The sequence below is a fragment of the Saccostrea echinata genome, unplaced genomic scaffold, assembly GCF_033153115.1.
Source record: "Saccostrea echinata isolate AGI-Se365-2 ecotype Australia unplaced genomic scaffold, CSIRO_AGI_Sech_v1 ptg000217l, whole genome shotgun sequence".
NCBI classification, from domain to species: domain Eukaryota; kingdom Metazoa; phylum Mollusca; class Bivalvia; order Ostreida; family Ostreidae; genus Saccostrea; species Saccostrea echinata.
This window is the reverse complement of record NW_026889966.1, coordinates 1-20,000: the sequence shown is the minus strand read 5'-3', so window position 1 is coordinate 20,000 and position 20,000 is coordinate 1. Positions and strand designations below refer to the sequence as shown.

General features: G+C 34.7%; 5 protein-coding genes across 5 annotated transcripts; all 5 read left to right on the top strand.

The window, feature by feature from the left end:
* The first annotated feature begins 45 nt into the window (after window positions 1-45).
* Window positions 46-560, top strand: LOC133177745 (histone H2A-like). Its single transcript, XM_061312654.1, has one exon. It carries the CDS (start codon window positions 97-99, stop codon window positions 400-402), a length of 306 nt encoding a protein of 101 aa, XP_061168638.1. The 5' UTR covers window positions 46-96; the 3' UTR covers window positions 403-560.
* A 10,608-nt stretch (window positions 561-11,168) lies between these two features.
* LOC133177748 (histone H1-like) lies at window positions 11,169-11,982 on the top strand. The gene has a single exon (XM_061312656.1). The coding sequence runs from the start codon at window positions 11,190-11,192 to the stop codon at window positions 11,784-11,786; it is 597 nt and encodes a 198-aa protein (XP_061168640.1). The 5' UTR covers window positions 11,169-11,189; the 3' UTR covers window positions 11,787-11,982.
* Window positions 11,983-13,199: 1,217 nt separating this feature from the next.
* LOC133177738 (histone H3) lies at window positions 13,200-13,676 on the top strand. The gene has a single exon (XM_061312645.1). It carries the CDS (start codon window positions 13,230-13,232, stop codon window positions 13,638-13,640), a length of 411 nt encoding a protein of 136 aa, XP_061168629.1. The 5' UTR covers window positions 13,200-13,229; the 3' UTR covers window positions 13,641-13,676.
* A 1,030-nt stretch (window positions 13,677-14,706) lies between these two features.
* Window positions 14,707-15,293, top strand: LOC133177742 (histone H4). Its single transcript, XM_061312651.1, has one exon. The coding sequence runs from the start codon at window positions 14,722-14,724 to the stop codon at window positions 15,031-15,033; it is 312 nt and encodes a 103-aa protein (XP_061168635.1). The 5' UTR covers window positions 14,707-14,721; the 3' UTR covers window positions 15,034-15,293.
* Window positions 15,294-17,417: 2,124 nt separating this feature from the next.
* Window positions 17,418-18,550, top strand: LOC133177751 (P2X purinoceptor 7-like). The gene is made up of 4 exons (XM_061312658.1): window positions 17,418-17,484; window positions 17,640-17,756; window positions 17,899-18,138; window positions 18,243-18,550. Exons 2-4 carry the CDS (start codon window positions 17,715-17,717, stop codon window positions 18,504-18,506), a joined length of 546 nt encoding a protein of 181 aa, XP_061168642.1. The 5' UTR covers window positions 17,418-17,484; window positions 17,640-17,714; the 3' UTR covers window positions 18,507-18,550.
* The last annotated feature ends 1,450 nt before the right edge of the window (window positions 18,551-20,000 follow it).

Here is a 20,000-nt window from a genome sequence, read left to right as displayed (position 1 = left end):
AATCCGCCTGCGTGTTTAAATAGGGTCGCGAAGCCTGAGTTTGAGTTATTCGTTGATTTCATTCCTTGAGCGTCAACTACTCGTAACAGATCAAAGATGTCAGGACGTGGTAAAGGAGGCAAGGTGAAGGGAAAGGCCAAGAGCCGATCATCCCGTGCCGGACTTCAGTTCCCCGTGGGTCGCATCCACCGTCTGCTGAGGAAGGGCAACTACGCCGAGAGAGTGGGAGCCGGTGCCCCCGTGTACCTGGCCGCCGTTCTTGAATACTTGGCCGCCGAAGTCTTGGAGTTGGCAGGCAACGCCGCCCGCGACAACAAGAAGACCAGAATCATCCCCCGTCATCTGCAGCTGGCCATCCGCAACGACGAGGAGTTGAACAAACTGCTGTCCGGTGTCGCATAATTTACGTTCCGGGTAACTTAGCGTTCCGGCCGGAACGCTAAATACCTATAATATTGGTTCCGGGCTATAATAAACGTTCCGGCCCGCGTAAGTTTGGTTCCGGCCATAATAAACGTTCCGGGCATCCAAGCACCCTTTTAAAAACTTTATTTATAATTAATATTTACAAATAATTTGGATTTTTTTCTTTCTCTTAACGGGTTATACGATGCAGCAGGATTTACACGTATATCGATTTAGAAGAAGTCCCAATATACGGTCTTAATACATGTACCAATACTATAATCCATGGAATTATACGTAATTATGTTGTTTCTTTGTAAACAAAAGAACGCGAAGGTGTGAAACTTGTTTACATTGATATACCCCTTCATGTTGTTTTATGACTCCCTTCTATCGATACAATGTGCATTCATGCGAATCGCTGTATGTCACTTCCGCAATTTTAAATGAGTTTTAGGCAAAGGGCACCCCGATCAGCTGGTAATGCAAATACATGTAGATGAATTATATTTACGATTAAAAAAATTACTGGATAATATTTTGATATCTTTATATATATTTTTTCAAACACCCATTGCGTTTTTGTAAAGCCAACTATATAATTAAATCACATTACGTGAATGAACATAATAGGAGATGTGTGGGCGACGGACTTGCAAAGGTGTGAATAAACATTAATTTCAGCGGAAAATTTATAAAGTATTTAATATGAAGAAAAGCAATTTCCTGTAATAATTCAGTAAAAAATTTTGTGGATTTTTTTTTTCTCGGATAAAATTTATTTTTTAAACAGTCAATGTAATGCCAGCAAAATATGACGAACTTTAAAATTTCTAAGATCCCGATTCTAGCAAAGGTTTCAAGGTCACGGCTAAAAACTATTGAATAAAACTCAGCTCATTTTTATTTATACAGGTAAGTGCACTTATCAGCATTTGTAATAATAACTCTGAAGAGGAAATGTAATACAGATACAGATTTGTATTTTACAATCCTGAGAAATTAATAGTATTGTTGAGCCTGCGCAAAATCCTACCCCCCCCCCCCCCCCCCAACAGGGGGCAGAAAACTTAGCCCGACTGGCTAACGGAAGAGGCATAGATATAATTATAATTTACTTAACAATTTGTTGAATGTAAGTATGTATTTTGATTTCCGCTTAAATGTCACATTTTTCACTAAAACGTCCATTTTTCCCCGCTAAAATGTCGAACGCCGAGATTTATATACCATGTATTCAGAACTCAGTTTTCAAAAGGCATATCTGAATGATATATTATATAAATAAACGAAGTTTCAAAACAATAATTATTTGGGAAGAAGAAGAGATTATTCTGTAATTCTGTTGGAACATGTTTTCCGCTATAGAATGCAGTGGAAAATGGAAAATATCCCCCTCCCCCCGTGAAACTAAAATGCGGCGTGTAATTTTCGTTAGTTTAAAACTGCACAGCTCCATTTAAGTTAGACGAATTAGGCTTTCATCTTGTAATCTTGAAAATGAGACAGGACGTCATAATAAAATACTTAAGGAGAGTGGAATGTGTAGAATGTGTTCAAGTGAACATGCGTGGATCTAAAAATAATTCAGGGGGGGGGGATGTTGAAGATGAAATGAGAGTTGTTATAACGTACGAACGAAAACTTTAACTGGGAGGGGGCAGTGGTGAAGTAGAGGATGAATACCATTTTGTTTTAAATTGCCTGCATTTTGAAAAGCTTCTATAAAAATATGTCGAGAAGTATTACTGACAGAAGTCGTCTTTTTTTCAAATTTGTACAATTATTAAGTGCTCACAAGGTCCATGATCTCTGTAATTTTGGGACATATATCCATTATGCCCTTAAGTTGAGAAAAAGTTTTTTTCTTATATGATATGGTAATTCTCCATGATATAATTATATATTACGGTTGAGTCATCTATAAAAACTACCATACAATGCCATTGTGTATTATTTTGCATTGTTTGTTATTGTTGAAATGCGATAAGATATATGTCTAAAGCAATTGATAATAATATATTTTTAAGGCTAAAATTGAAAGATTATGTGTCAAAGACAGGGTTACATACTCACATTAAATACTGGAATTGTTTTAGATTAATAGTTAAAAAAAAGTTCAAACGCTTTAACGTAAACACATTAGGTAAAGTGAGTCGTAATAAAAAACAAAATGCGTTTGTGAAACACTGATGCTCCCGCACGGCAGTCTTTTGTGAAGGGTAAAGTTTCTAAAGTGCAAGTTAAACTCTAAGCTCAAGGTCAAGAGATCAAAAATGTTGTTTTCCAAAAAAGGACCCGTATCAATGAAAATACCTGTGAAATATGAAAGCCCAAGAACCAACCGTTCAAAAGTTATATATGGCCAAGGTTATAGTTTTTAAAAAGTGGGTCAAACTCAAAGGGTCAAAATCAATGATACCCAGGGAAAGGACCCGTCACATGAAATATACATGTGAAATATAAAAGCCTTAGCATCAAATGTCAAAAGTTATGGCCAAGGTTAAATTAAAGGTTTTTTTTTTAATAGTTCAAACTCCAAGGTCAAGGTCAAAATTGTTGGTATCCTAGAGAAAGTCTTGTCATACACAAATACACCTGTGAAATTAAAATTACATATACTCTGGCTATTGTAACCTGGAACGTCTACTATAACCGTTAACTTGGTCCCGGGTTATTTTATCTTTGTTATAAAGTGGGAGAAAATGAACAGGTAACAAATAACTTTGAAATTACTCTTATATAAATATTGCATATAGTTGAATGCACCCCAAGAAAACCATTGTCAATCGAGGCGCAGCCGAGGTTGACAATGGTTTTCGAAAGGTGAAAATTTTAAATGTTAAACGCAACTACATGCAATATTTATTATATTATACTGAATTTTTATACAAATACATGTACACATAACAGTGTTGCATGTTGCTACGCTGGAATGCGTGGCTTCATCATTCAGCGGGTAATCGTGTTTTTTTAACAAAATAATGTTTCTCGACGAATCAGTTTTAACTAATTTACATGAAAGTATAATATCAGAAATTGTAACCCGGAAAATTATTTGTGGTTCCGGGCTACTTCATCTTCGTAATAAAGTGGAAAAGAAACAACCTAGTAGCAAAGATATTTGAAAATACTCTCAGCACTTCCAACCCAGAAAGTTAATTATGACCATAAATTGGTTCCGGGCTACTTAACCTTCGTAATAAAGTGGGGAAGAAACAACCCAGTAACAAAGATATTTGAAAATACTCTCAGCAATTCTAACCCAGAACGTTAATTATGACCATAGTTTTGGTTCCGGGCTACTTTATCTTCCTAATAAAGTGGAAAAGAAACAACCTAGTAACAAAGATAATTGAAATTAGTTTCGGGCTACTTTATCTTTGTAATAAAGTGGAAAAGAAACAACCTAGTAACAAAGATATTTGAAAATACTCTCAGCAATTGTAACCCGGAACGTTAATTATGACCATAATTTTAGTTCCGGGCTACTTTATCTTCGTAATAAAGTGGAAAAGAAACAACCTAGTAACAACGATATTTAAAAATTCTCTCAGTCTAACAAAGATATTTGAAAATACTCTCAGCAATTCTTACCCGGAACGTTAATTATGACCATAATTTTAGTTCCGGGCTACTTTATCTTCCTAATAAAGTGGAAAAGAAACAACCTAGTAACAAAAATATTTGAAAATACATAGCAATTGTAACCCGGAACGTTAATTTTGACCATAATTTTAGTTCCGGGCTACTTTATTTTCCTAATAAAGTGAAAAAGAAACAGCCTAGTAACAAATATGATTGAAAATATATAGCAATTGTAACCCGGAACGTTAATTATGACCATAATTTTAGTTCCGGGCTACTTTATCTTCGTAATAAAGTGGAAAAGGAACGACCTAGTAACAAAGATATTTGAAAATGCTCTCAGCAATTCCAACCCGGAACGTTAATTGTGACCATAATTGAAGTTCCGGGCTACTTTTTCTTTGTAACAAAGTGAAAAATAAACAACCTTGTAACAGAAATATTTGAAAATACTCTCAGCAATTCTTACCCGGAACGTTAATTATGACCATAATTTTAGTTCCGGGCTACTTCATCTTCGTAATAAAGTGGAAAAGAAACAACCTAGTAACAAAGATATTTGAAAATACTCTCAGCAATTCTAACCCAGAACGTTAATTATGACCATAGTTTTGGTTCCGGGCTACTTTATCTTCGTAATAAAGTGGAAAAGAAACAACCTAGTAACAAAGATATTTGAAAATACTCTCAGCAATTGTAACCCGGAACGTTAATTATGACCATAATTTTAGTTCCGGGCTACTTTATCTTCGTAATAAAGTGGAAAAGAAACAACCTAGTAACAAAGATATTTGAAAATACTCTCAGCAATTGTAACCCGGAACGTTAATTATGACCATAATTTTAGTTCCGGGCTACTTTATCTTTGTAATAAAGTGGAAAAGAAACAACCTAGTAACAAAAATATTTGAAAATACATAGCAATTGTAACCCGGAACGTTAATTATGACCATAATTTTAGTTCCGGGCTACTTTATCTTCGTAATAAAGTGGAAAAGAAACAACCTAGTAACAAAGATATTTGAAAATACTCTCAGCAATTGTAACCCGGAACGTTAATTATGATCATAATTTTAGTTCCGGGCTACTTTATCTTCGTAATAAAGTGGAAAAGAAACAACCTAGTAACAAAGATATTTGAAAATACTCTCAGCAATTGTAACCCGGAACGTTAATTATGACCATAATTTTAGTTCCGGGCTACTTTATCTTCCTAGTAAAGTGGAAAAGAAACAACCTAGTAACAAAAATATTTGAAAATACATAGCAATTGTAACCCGGAACGTTAATTATGACCATAACTTTAGTCCCGGGCTACTTTATTTTCCTAATAAAGTGAAAAAGAAACAACCTAGTAACAAATATGATTGAAAATATATAGCAATTGTAACCCGGAACGTTAATTATGACCATAATTTTAGTTCCGGGCTACTTTATCTTTGTAATAAAGTTGAAAATAAACAACCTTGTAACAAAAATATTTGAAAATACATAGCAATTGTAACCCGGAACGTTAATTATGACCATAATTTTAGTTCCGGGCTACTTTATCTTCGTAATAAAGTGGAAAAGAAACAACCTAGTAACAAAAATATTTGAAAATACTCTCAGCACTTCCAACCCAGAAAGTTAATTATGGCCATAATTTTGGTTCCGGGCTACTTTTTCTTTGTAATAAAGTGGAAAAGAAACAACCTAGTACATGTAACAAATATGTTTGAAAATACTCTCCGCAATTGTAACCCGGAACGTTAATTCTGACAATAATTATGGTTCCGGACTTTTTTATCTTCGTAATAAAGTGAAACAGAAACAACTTAGTTACAAAAAAGTCTTAATTTATTTTACTATTATCTTTTTATAAGGTGGAATACAATGAACAGGAAACAAAAATGTTTGATATTAGTCTCAGAAATTGTAACCTGGAATGATAATTATTTTTAATTAAAAAAAAAAATTAATTTACAATTTTACATTTTTGCAGATGCTATAATTTAAACTCCTCCCTTTTTTTGGAGGGGGGGGGGGGCTCAGATAATTAACTAACAATTTTTTTAATAATTTTTATTTTTGGAGCTGTTATAACCTCCTTTTTTTCAAATTTGGGGGAGGGGGCTGAGATTTTAAAAAAAATGGAGGGGTGTTACATTATTGCCGCTTGCCTTTTGCCTACATGTATAATTACATGTATTTTCAATTTTTTTTTCTCCACAAATTTTGATATTCATTAAACATAATGGTATGTATAAAACGATAAAGTTTTAAAGTGTCATGAAAATTGTCATTTTCTTATTGTGTTTTATGTATAAAAAACACCAAGGAATAAAAGTTATTTCCCAAATATCTTAAGGGGTGGGTGGGTAGGATATGCATCGAAGTTACAGAAAAGTCCATTTGAAGGCCTTTAAAACATAAAAAAAAAAATCATTTAAAATTTGCTAAAACCTTGATTTTACTAAAATATTTGAGCTAATTCAGTTTACCTCACTGCTATTTTCAAAATCAACATTGCTGGTCTTTACTTTTCATATTTCAACCTTGTTTTTTTTTCTTCCTACGGTCTTTAAAAAACAACAACAACATAATTTTCATTAATTACTTGTGTTTGTTCATTCTAAGGGAATAAACCATATCGTTATGTTTTCATGTTTGTTTCATTGCAGAATAAACCACATATTCCTGAAATAGCCATTGTTAATTTATCACAAAACTATAAAACTATCTTCATCAGTGAATTATATTTTTTATGTTTGTTTATTTCTAATGGAATATAAATCATATTTTCATGCCAAGTGATAATATCTATGAGGAATGGAAGCCATGTATTCGAGGCTCGACATTGTGGAATTTGCAACACTTGTAATATCATTTAAACAGAGAATGCATCTCTGTAAATACATATAACATTTTGTATTTAATTCTTTACTTTATCAGATTATAAAATTAAAATTTACTGATCAAATCTATCTTTGACATTATGCTTCTTTCTAGGGTTTTGTAATCTCAGTCTAGTTTATCTTCTATCCTCATTACCCTGTAAATACCGGGTCAGCGTGCATTCAAGCGAGAAATTCACACCTGACATGCACTAAATAAACAAAGGGACTTAATTTGTATGCATTAGATAAACAAAGCCTTTCTTGCGACCAAATTTTATTCGGTGTATATGTATCAGAAAGCGTATTTCACGATCTTTACTTGGACTATTTAATTCATTTATTTTTTTAAAATGGCTGTACAAAAAGGGCATGACGCCTTATAAAAAGAACATTGCGCCACATGAGAATGGCATGCCGCTGCGCCATGCTTAATCCTCAAGGAAAAAACTACTTCTATGATTCAGTGTAGAATGAAATCTGGCAGATAATAATTGAGAGATACCGCGATTCGAAGATTGCAGCCATGGCCGGAACCAAACTTACAGTAAAATCCGGAACCAATATTATGATTTTAAGGTTCCGGCCGAAACGCGAAGTATCCGGAACGTAAATTATGCGACACCGGCGTGACCATCGCCCAGGGTGGTGTCCTGCCCAACATCCAGGCCGTGCTCCTCCCCAAGAAGACCCAGAAGTCCGCCAGCAAGTAAAAAAAAAGTCTGTACGACTTTCAAATATACCAAACGGCCGTTTTCACGGCCACCCAATTTTTTCGAAAAGATGCCTCTGAGCGCATACTGTTGATATAAGAAACGAAATGCATGTTTAATAAATGAAAATATACATGCCAAGATATCACATTAATTTCACGTATATACAGTACCAGGCCATAAGTGAATCCTAATTGATTTTTGTGGCACATAATTTCAAAATGTAAGCGTGACATCACGCAACAAATGCAAAACTGAAATTTTACGGCACAAATTTGTTAAGAAATCATGGTAGAAATGTTTCCAACGATCAAAGGTATATAGTAACTAAGCAAATGATTTATTAGAGTGACACGTGTTATATACCATACAACAACATTTCAATAGGGTTCAATCCAAAATCCACATATTATTATTACTCAAACTTGTGTTTATTTTAAAACAAATTTGGGTAAGAAATGGTATAGAAGACGAAATTCCTTTTTTATAGCACTGTGCTTAATTTTGTACTCTGAATACCGGTCAAAGTTTTTTTTTCTTTTTCTTTTTTTTTTTTTTTGTTTTTTTTGTTTTTTGTTTTGAAAACACGTGTTTTAAACGAATGTCCAAAATAAGAATGCTATTGTAAAATGTATCTCGGTGTCATATATATACATCTTCCAATATTTTTTTTTTTTTTTTTTTATAACAGACACTGCTAATCTTAGCACACAGGTGTATACTTACAAAATGCATATATTTAAATATTATGTATATTTTCATGTACTTTTTTTTTTTAAACTGTTTGTGAACAAATCAAGTAATGTGCACATGTCACTAAAAATAAATAAATGACTTCCTTACCGTAATACCAATTAAATATTAAAACACCTATAGATATGTCAGGTTTAACAAAAATGAATAAAAAAAATATATATATACATTATAAAATATACACATCGATATTATGCATAGTAGTAGGAAAATCGGAAAACTTCAAACGAAATTTTGAGTAATTCTGAATCATGGTAATCGGGCTTAATTTTACCTCACAATAATTTCTTATCAATGAAATTAATCTTTTAAAACAGCAAAAAAGAAAATAGCTGAAAAAGCAACAAAAGCATTATATGAAGTATTAAAGAAAGGAAGATTACATAACCTATCAATACAGTGTCAACTTGATTTGTTTGATAAAATCGTTCAACCTATATTGTTATATGGATGTGAAGTGTGGGGATTTTCAAATAATGCAATTATAGAAAGGGTACATCTAAAATTCTGTAAACTTTTACTCCATTTAAAAGATTCAACTCCAGATTTCATGATATATGGTGAGCTTGGTCGATACCCTATGGAAATTCAAATAAAAACACGCATGATATCTTACTGGTCAAAATTAATTACTGGCAAAGAAACAAAAATTGCAAAATTTATGCTATAAATTAGGCTTTATTATAAATCAAGAAATAGGAGGAAAAATCAGCTGGTTTGAAAATATTGGAAATATTCTGAATAATTGTGGGCTATCTAATATTTGGCTTGAACAAAGCTCAAATAATACAAAATGGTTAAAGGTGAAAGTTAAACTCGCATTAATTGATCAATTCAAGCAAAGTTGGCAATCAACTCTTCAAACCTCACCTAAAGCATTAAATTATAGAATATACAAAGACGAATTAAAGTTTGAAAACTATTTTAATATTTTATCAAATCAGGATTCAACTACATTTTGTAGATTCCGAACTTAGTTTAGTTTAAAATATATTTTATTCATTACAAATGAAATGGATTGAACAGCAGGCATAATGCCTATAATCGTTCTCTCCATAGGTCAAGGTACATATAACAATTATTGGTACATTTAACATTGAAAACAGTATGTAAAATAGATCATTAATTGGTACATATATAAGGTGAATCCAGAGAAAAAGAGAGTAAAATAGAGAGAAAAAAACATAATAAAGTACATTTAACATTGAAAAGCAGTATATAAAATAAACCATTAATTGGTACATGTGTAAAGTGAATCCACAGAGGGTGAAAGAGAGAGAGAGTAAATAGAGACAGAGAAAGACCATAAAAAAAAACATAATAAAGTTGACTTAAAGAGATTCCGAACTCGTAACCATCATTTACCAATTGAAAATGGACGTTGGCTTAATATACCAAGACAAGACAGAATTTGTTCCCATTGTAATCTAAAAGAAATCGGAGATGAATTTCATTACATACTAATGTGCACTTCACTACCAAAAGAAAGAATGCTATGCTTAACAGAAAAACACATAAGATTTAAGAATATAATTAGTTTTAAAAACATCATGAATAGCAATAAACACTGTTTTCTGAGAAAAATGTGTTCGTTTATAAAGAAAATAAATAAAATATGCTCCCCGGCCTAGAATTCCCATGCTTCACATTTATAGCAAAGTACTAGTTTTTGTTCTTTTTTATTCACGCATGCTATTGCTATGTATTAAATTATCTATTTGGTGTAAGTCTCTATATGCTACTGTAAAATGGTGAAGAGATTCAAATAAATGAATACTGAATACTGTAAAATTGAAATTAGGACTCACTTATATTATGGCCATTTATCGTATTTATAAATTATTTGGATACACAACGCCATTTAATGCAGGTACAGTATTCGTACGTGTAAGAGCAGAATCCTGGGGAGTGATTTTAACAGCATGATTTATTTTTATTTTTATTTTTAGGTAAAATATCAGCGACGCAGATGACATTGTGAAAAGTTTTGTGTTTCGACGCTTTTCGACGGGTTTATATATGTGCCTGGATATTATGCTTCATTTAGTTTTAAGTATTTTTTTTATCGATTGGAAACAAGTTCTTACAACTTCCTGAAATATAACAGTGTGTCCTGCAAAATAAATAGCTAGAGTATGCAATGTATAAAATTAATTACACGTATAATGCACTAGGGAAATGCGAAAACTTGTCAGCATAACGCACTAGCACGAAAAAGAAAAGAAAGAATGAATATGATTTAAAAATAACAACAATAATAACGGAAATTAAGAGTTTAAGAAAAAGTAATTTCCATATTGTTTATCAGTCGTCTATACCGCATGTCTAAATAGGCAGGTATGACACAGTACACAGTCTTTGTGAATTTCTCGCAGTTGGAGGGCAAACTAAGAATTTTTATAAGACGGGGAGATCCAAATGGCAATCTTTAATGTGTCTAATAAAAAAAATAAAAGAAATCATCCCCGATTTTTGTCCTTTGAAGCAAAATTTTTAGCTTTAATCGTACCCCGAAATTCAAACATGACAGTTTGGAGGCGTATTTTCCTGAATTTAAACACTACAGTTAGAACGATCTTAAAATGTAAATAGATAGAATGATAGAGAGAAATGTAAAGGTTGGGATTCTGCTCATGTTATGTGGTGAAGTTCATTCCTTGAGCTGCAGCGCGGATGCTAATACCCACGTTGAAACACACATCCATGAACAAAACAACAAACGTCTCGACAAACTAGATGTTTTCTAGGCGGTCCGCGCTCAGTGTAAACAAAAACAGCAAGTGCGTGTGACCCGAGTATTTCACTGTTCACAGTTCCTGAGAAGTAAGTCGACGTTTTACTCTCGTCAGTAGCCATGGCCGATACTGCTCCTCCAGCAAAGTCCCCAGCCAAGAAGAAGGCCGCAAAGCCTAAGGTGCCCGCTGCACATCCCAAGTACATTGACATGATTAGCGCTGCTGTTGCATCTCTGAAAGAACGTGGTGGCTCATCTCGACAGGCCATTCTCAAGTACATCATGGCCAACTACAAAGTGGGCAACGATGTTAACTCTATCAACGCCCACCTGAAAATGGCCCTGAAGAGCGGAGTTAAGAAAGGTGCTCTGAAGCAAGCAAAGGGCACAGGCGCTAGTGGCTCCTTCAAACTTGGAGACAAACCCAAGACCGAAAAGAAGCCTAAAGCCAAAAAGGTAGCCAAACCCAAGGCAGCCAAGCCCAAGAAGGCCGCCACCAAGCCCAAGAAGCCTGCGGGAGAGAAGAAGGCCAAGACTCCAAAGAAGAAGGCAGCAGCCAAGAAACCAGCCGGACCCAAGAAAGCCAAGTCCCCCAAGAAAAAGGCAGCCCCCAAGTCTCCAAAGAAGGCAGCAGCCAAACCCAAGAAGGCCAAGACCCCCAAGAAGGCAGCGGCCAAGAAGACAAAGACTCCCAAGAAGGCAGCCGCCAAGAAATAAGCAGTCTTCGCATTCCAGGCAGACTGTCTACGCTTAAAAAAAAAATTTAAAAAGCCCTTTTCAGGGCTACCCACATTTTTAGAAAAGATGCCTTAAAAACATTCGTTAACGAAACATTTGCATAATCATTGCCTTTCTTTTCCCTCTCTTTCTCATTTTAATATTTGGAATGCAGAGGTCTGTGTTGAAAATTTAAACTAAACAAACATGTGAAATATTACAATTTCACTAACAATATATCTTACACAAATGCCTACACTGTCTAGGTGTAAACTAGGATAATGTGCTCATGGTAATATGTAATTGTAATTGCATGCATATCTCACATGAATTCCTGATTGAACAATAATCTAAATAATAGGGAGGAGCAGTAAGTGAAATGAATGATGATTAAAAAAGTGTGTGAATTAATTTTAGTTTATAATGTACATAATATCAGGTCAAGTCTGAACTATTATATATGATAGACCATTTTCACACACCTTCTCATACACATACACTCACTGACTGTTACGGTGTAATTCCATTCAATGTACAGAACAGAAGTCTTCTTTGATATTTTAGAATTGGTTTTATTTCCTAGCTTTCACGTCACACACAGAATGAATTAATGAAGCATACTCTGGTACGACTAAAATGAATTTCTGAGGCAGTGACTTTTTTCATGCAAGTGTCCGTGTAAACTGTAAATGGTCACAAGATTCTTGAAAGCAAAACCACATGCATACCAGGGCTTGTCAACAAACATCAAATATTTCTACAAAATCAATGTTTTTGAACAACTTCTTGAAGCTTTGTTTTGACAGGACTTCAAAATTTGATAAATATTCAAGTTCTTGAACTTTCTAAAGTCTAAAGTGATAAACACATACAGAAGTTAAGGTGGGGGTGGGGATAAAGAAAGCAAAGCAATGATGAGCTGGTTTATGAGTCAGGATGTCGAATCCAGCAAACACTTGATCATGTCTAAAGTAAAACATTATGGTCTGAAAAACATTTCATGAGGAAATTTTAAAGTAATATTCATTGATATAATAATAAAAAAAGTAATATAAATAAATGAATGAATAAATAAATAAATGAATATATTTAAAAAAAAATGCATAGGGAATGTTTATATGTCTATCTTCATGGTTATTATCATATTTACTGTGATCGTACATCTTTCAATACAGTGGGTCTATTAGATTATTTTATATAGACAATTTAACATTGATTTTAACCAAGTACAAAATCTGTGCAAAAAGGTGGATTGAAATGATTCCAGCTAAGACCAATGGAAGCACGCTATGCGCGACTAATCACAAGGTGTCTTTCTTAACCCCAAACCAATCGCAAACATCCTTACTTAATGCGCGCTGATTTCGATTCAAGAGCCACAAACCGTATAAAACTATAGTAAACGCTTGCTCTCGTCATTCATTTTATCTGAACTCAGAGAAGATGGCACGTACCAAGCAGACTGCAAGAAAATCTACTGGAGGCAAGGCCCCACGAAAACAGCTGGCTACCAAGGCAGCCCGTAAAAGCGCACCAGCCACCGGTGGCGTTAAGAAGCCCCACAGATACAGGCCAGGAACTGTCGCTCTCCGTGAGATCAGGAGGTACCAGAAAAGCACCGAGTTGTTGATCAGGAAACTCCCATTCCAGCGTCTTGTCCGTGAAATCGCTCAGGATTTCAAGACAGATCTGCGTTTCCAGAGCTCTGCCGTCATGGCCCTCCAGGAAGCCAGTGAAGCCTACCTTGTCGGACTCTTTGAGGATACCAACTTGTGTGCTATCCACGCTAAGAGAGTGACCATCATGCCAAAGGACATCCAGCTTGCCAGACGTATCCGTGGCGAGAGAGCTTAAACATTTTCCTGTCTCGGACAAACACACAAACGGCCGTTTTCACGGCCACCAAATTTTTAGAAAAGATGCCCTCTTTAACAGCACTAATTAGAAACGTGACAACAAAGAGCACAAGTATATTGACCACATAATTTATGTCAGGTGTTATTGGCGGCGAAATATTGTTTATTATATATATGAATGCAAGGAAACACACAGATATGATATTGTCTTGAATACTGGCATAATTGCACAATTATGGCAGCTTATACTCGTATTATATATAAAGAAAACAAACAAACGAAAACACGCATGAAACGAGTGTCACACAACAGTTTGAGAGAGAAACAATACACTGTAAAAATTACGTACATGTATCCCAAGCAATTCTACAGGCACGTTAACAGAAATAATAATGATAAAAAAGTGATTCATGCATGGTTCTAATAACATATTTTGCTTAAATTCAGAGAGCGTGATAAACAATATATGCCTAACACAATGGATACTGTTTTGAGAGTAATATTCTGACAGATAATAATAAATATGGTCAGTTGTTTGAAACATTTGCATATATATATTTATTACATTTCTATTCTGCGTAAAGAAATACTACTACTAATAATAATATTAATAATTGAAAAGAAATAATAAGAGAGATACAGAGAATAACATGTACTGAGTTGGTACCGTGGTATTTTATTTATTACGAGACGTATTATTTAAATGTGTCTTGCATTAAAGAATATTGTTTTAAATTATTATTTCCCTGAAGATATGACAGTATACAGAACCCCCGCAAAAATATGAAATCATATATACTGAACTACTGAAATTTAAGATTTGCCTATATAGACAAGTACATGATTTAGTAACAGCTCAAGGGTACACGAAAAAAATGTCAACAAAAGCAAATACGCAAGGCGCGCAGAGCGCGAACCAATCGCGCTTTAGCTTACACTGTGCCTTCGGAAGGTGAAAATTGCACTGCCGAAGTTTTCAAGATACCACTGCTTCTAGCACGTCGTTGATTAGCGCTATATATACCACGATCTCTACCTAGCTCCCACATTTCAGAAGATTATCTACTGAAAGCAGAATTATGTCTGGACGTGGTAAAGGAGGAAAAGGTCTTGGAAAGGGGGGCGCCAAGCGTCACAGGAAGGTCTTGAGAGATAACATCCAGGGCATTACCAAACCCGCCATCCGACGTCTTGCACGCAGAGGTGGAGTCAAACGTATCTCTGGGCTCATCTACGAGGAGACCCGTGGAGTCCTGAAAGTTTTCCTTGAGAACGTCATTCGTGATGCTGTCACCTACACAGAGCACGCCAAGAGGAAGACCGTCACAGCCATGGACGTTGTCTATGCCCTGAAGAGACAAGGACGTACCCTCTACGGATTCGGTGGTTAGATACCCCTACCATACTGTGCCTCCAAGAGCAAGAACAAACGGCCGTTTTCACGGCCACCCAAATTTTTCGAAAAGATACCTCTGAGCAGACGTGTTAAAGAAACGAAGGTGTTAATTTTTCTATATTCATTTCTAGTGAGCAAAAGAATTTTGATTTAATGTCACTGGAAGAAGGCATATTATTCGGATAGCCTTGCAGTAACTTGTACACAGGGTAGGGGAAAACAAATAATTACAATATCTTCATAATTATTGATTTACATTAGGTTCCCATGTAAAATTTCTGATCAGAAAAAAGGGGGGGGGGCTGCATGGGGAGAGAGAAAACAAAATACAAACAAACAAGAAAGTCCCATGCTCTAGTTGATATTTTCCAAGGACACATCTGGTAGATAAATTTCAATTTAATAACCTGCACGTTGTTACAGTTTTAGTATCCCTGTCAATACAGAGACAAAATACGCGTATACAACAACTCGTACGGTTAAATGTACTTTGACAAGGTAGCAAGAGTTGTCTTTCGTTTTATGTGTGCTGTATATTCCTATGCATTGAGCAAGTGGTTATTTGCAGTGCAGGTCTATCATCTTTACATTTACATGCCTCTATCAACAATAAAGCATGACTTCACGATGTTGTTCTTCATTCTATTACATTTGGATTCCAACAGAGACACCACATGTAATAGTAGTATGGCAACAAAGTACACCACACAGTCAAAAACATCATCTCAAGAAAAAAACTATGACCCATACTTGCGCGATATATTTCGTAATACCACTAAATATACATGTTTATTTTATACAGGGATGTCCCAGAACTAGCATTGTTTGATATGATGTATCTTGATCCTCATTCCTGTGCAAAACAAACAAACACACACAAAGCAAAATGTTTAAACAGAGATGACTTTGAAATATTCATATGCAGAAATGTGAAACACAACTTGAAGACGCTAGGTCTTAAGAATGTAGTTTATTTGATTACTTGTATATTTCCCGTAGGATCCTAAATGTTTGACATTCAAATGTAATTCCTTTTCAATATCCTTTGAAATACAGTTTTTTCATGAAGATAACCTGTAATGAGCTATAATATTTTTCCAGTAGATATTAAAGCAATATAAGCTGTCAGCGGCGGCAATTTTTTAACCCAATTTTATGAGGCTAATTAACAATAATGTGTTAGAAATAGATAATCTGCAAGTATCAGTAAACTACAGCTGTTGCGTATACACAAATACATTAATTAAATCGATCGTTTGTTTGAACTGACCGTCTCTCCAGCCACCGGTAATTAATATTCGGGACGGGATACGGAGATAACCGAGTATTAAGCAGCGCGTGCAAGATGCTGAATCCATTATCAAATCGAAGATGGAAGAATCAGAGGTACGTGATAAATTTACTCTTTAACATTTTTAAAGTGTTGTTTCTTTCACAGTATTGCATAAAAACTTAAATAAGCCTCACCGAAAGCATAACAGGCTAAACAGAAAATAGAGTGACGTTTGCATAAATGAAGAGGCCCCCAACGGGATTTCTATCTCCAGATCAGTAGAATGTGTAAGATGCTGCAAGTGCAAGTCGCGTTTTACGCTCCTATTTGCCTAGTTATTGCACTCTCAAGTAATTTGAACTTCTTTTTTAGTGTCTGCATAGAAAAAAAAGTAATAAAAATTTTAACCATTAGGCCTATAAAAAATTGTGCATAGATCAAGTTTATGTAAGTTTGCTGAGAATATTATTTCTCTGTCAACACGTGTATGTAGTATAATCATGGCAATAAGTGAGTCATAACTGCATTTTCAGTCTATATATTTCATGGAAAAACCTTTTTTTTTAATAAAAAAAATGTTATGAGGTCCAATTTCCATTATTTTTTTTCTGAATAATACAGAATAGTTCAAATTTTCTTGTCTCAAAATGCAAAACAAAATGATACACTAATCACTGAGAGTGAGAATAATTCATGAATTTTTCAAGACAAAAATTTCTTACCTCAAATTATGATTTCTTGTAAATTAGAGTCTTGGAATTTTACTTTCACATTTGACATGTTATATCAATGCAATTCTTACACTACAGATAAAATTATTTTGAAATTATGTGAAGAATCTGCAAACAAATTCTACATTTATGTGTTTTAGTTATAAAAATAAGCAACAAAAGACACTGCAATAATATTTTTAAAAAATGGATTTTCAATGAAATATATAGTGGAAAAAAAATATGGCTCACATATGGTCAGGTACTGTGGGTTTTACTTGAATGTAAAAAATAAAAATAATTTTTGAAATCATATTTGATTATATTCGTACTAATTTTATAGTTATCAAATGGATCAAGATCAAGGAGTGTTTCACCAAATTCACCAAGTTCATCAGATGAAGAGATATCCAATGTCAGACGAAGAGGGCGTGGTAGAGGCAGACAGCCTAGAGCTACTGGGGTAGGAGCAAATTATTTAAACTCTTTACCCCCTCTCCCAAAAAAATGTGACAGTTTAAAGCTACTGAGGTAGTAGTGCAGTTCTACTCCTCCCCTACCCCCCCCCCCCCCCAAATAAAACATAAAAAACAAATGAAGTGTTGTTTATGATTTTAGGTCTTGAGAGGTCGAGGACGTGGAAGGTGCAGAGGACGACAGCGCGTGCAGCCAGCTGGCTTGAATAGACTGGAAATGGCAGTTCAGGCTCGACGGGACAGACAATCTCAGCTTGAAGTATATACACATATATATTAATATTTATATATTATAAAATGTCTATATCAATGTCTATATCAATTGAAATATATAAAGTTCTTATTTCAGCCAGCTTATAAATATCAATAAAATTCTTTTAAAACAAGCACTTCAATTTCAGGAATGTATTTCCAATATGGACTTGGCTGCACTACAGGAAACTCTCAAGTTAGTCTGCAAGAAACAGCCTTCATTATTGATGGATGTCCTGAAGACTGCAAATGATAATGGGGATCCAACACCAGGGAATAGCCCTGCGGTTCCAGACTGGTGCTCTTGCAATAACTGTAGGGAGATGCCTACCGAGAGGGAAAAACTGTGCTGTGGAAAAATACCCCAGAACTGTCACACAAAATTAGCTGTAAGTTTTCATTTTTTCAAATTCTGATCAAAATATTATTATACACCAACTAGATATGAAAAAAGGTGAAGATAAACAGTCAGTGTAATGTCTATTATGTATAGGATTTCTATACCATAGTGCTAGATGAATTGGTTCTCGAAGTTGCCATGAGATTTAGGAATGATGCTTTGGCAGAACCTAGAGATGACAACTACAACAGAGCTCATCGACATACAGCTTACAGACAATATGTTATGTGGATGCATGGCCGTCTTGGAGCTGGAAACCGAAAGGTCATTCCCAGCTGCTGCATATGGAAAATTCGAGACCAATATCCTGAACCTTCTGGTCAATATGTGGGATACATAGAAGGAGTCTTAGATTGATAAAGACAACATTTGATTTTCACATATTGCTGTTTTTATATAATAATAAGGTTAATTAAACATTGAATAAATCTTTGAAATACTATGTATCATTTTTCATTCATCAATGTGAAAAGAAAAGAACAAAAAAAGCAAAACATGCAATGTCATATTTAAAAGACTGTATCAAACACCTATTGATGAGTTACTTGGGTGTCAGAGTTAAAGGTATTATTTACAAATTTACAAAATTCTGCAATAACATAAATGTTCAAAGTATCCAAGCAATTCAGAAAATTGCATATCATAAATCTAAAAAGTTTTTTGATTGCAACATTATCCTTGTTATAAGTAGCTTGCATAACTCCAAAGGAGTGGGGGGTATACTGTTTTACCCTTGTGTGTATGCCTGTGTGTTCCGTGTCTCTCCAAAACAATTTTTTTTGCAGTTTTCTCAGTAACTCCTCATCACAGATGCTTGAAATTTTAGCACAATCTTTGTTTAGGCATGCCATATGGTGGGATTCATTTTTATTTGAATCTGATGTCAACTTTCTGTTTATCCGTGCGTCTGTCACTAACAAATTTTTCGTCACAGTTTTCTCAGCAACTACTCATCACAGATGCTTGAAATTTTAGCACAATCTTTGTTTAGGCAAGCCATATGGTAGATTCATTTTTGTTTGAATCCGATGTCAACTTCCTGTTTATCCATGCGTCTGTATGTACCAAATTTCCGTCGCAGTTTTCTCAGCAACTACTCTGTGCAGATGCTTGAAATTTTAGCACAATCTTTGTTTAGGCATGCCATATGGTAGGATTCATTTTTGCATGAATTCGATGTCAACATGAGAGTGTATATTCACATCAGAGTGGGGGTATTACTAGTGAGCATTCGCTCACCGACTTCTTGTTGTTACAGGTAAATGTTCAAAATTGCAATATTAAACAAGATCAGAGACGTGTCTCTTTTCTTGATTCTGACTAATTAAATGCTCTCATGGAGAAATCGAGATTTCTTCTCTGCCACCAGAGATTCAGTTGGCGGTGGAGCAACAGGAGCTAGGGTCTCGGACACACGTCGTGGATCCTCCACATCAAGGACAACTGGCTTGTTCATACCAACAGGGTCAAAAATCCTATTCTGAAGACACAGTTTCATGATGTCAGTTGCATATGGATATTGTTTTTCTTCTCTTACTGGGTAGGCAGACCATCTTCCACTTTTTTTGCTGTAGTACCGCTGATGCCTAAAGTACAAGATTCAATATATTTCAAAATGCATTCCAACCTAGTCAGCAAAATAATTTACAATGGTATATTGTAGATTTTAACTTAAAAAATAAATGAATGAGACAAAAAGAAACCTTAGTGATCCATCTTTTCTTTTGGCAGCTTCTCTGTCACAATTTGCATTGTGGTCCAGTGCAGCAACAAGGTTTCTCGCTCTGTACACTGGAGGTGTGTAAGAATGGCGCTTTGATGAGTACTTCAAAATAAGGTTTTGAAAGTTCT

Coding starts and splice junctions, on each gene's coding strand:
- LOC133177751 (XM_061312658.1), top strand. CDS start 17,715: ATGGCAGTTCAGGCTCGACGGGACAGACAATCTCAGCTTGAA. Junction 17,757..17,898: donor ACAGACAATCTCAGCTTGAA/GTATATACACAT, acceptor CTTCAATTTCAG/GAATGTATTTCCAATATGGA. Junction 18,139..18,242: donor ACTGTCACACAAAATTAGCT/GTAAGTTTTCAT, acceptor TATTATGTATAG/GATTTCTATACCATAGTGCT.
- LOC133177742 (XM_061312651.1), top strand. CDS start 14,722: ATGTCTGGACGTGGTAAAGGAGGAAAAGGTCTTGGAAAGGGGGGCGCC.
- LOC133177738 (XM_061312645.1), top strand. CDS start 13,230: ATGGCACGTACCAAGCAGACTGCAAGAAAATCTACTGGAGGCAAGGCC.
- LOC133177748 (XM_061312656.1), top strand. CDS start 11,190: ATGGCCGATACTGCTCCTCCAGCAAAGTCCCCAGCCAAGAAGAAGGCC.
- LOC133177745 (XM_061312654.1), top strand. CDS start 97: ATGTCAGGACGTGGTAAAGGAGGCAAGGTGAAGGGAAAGGCCAAGAGC.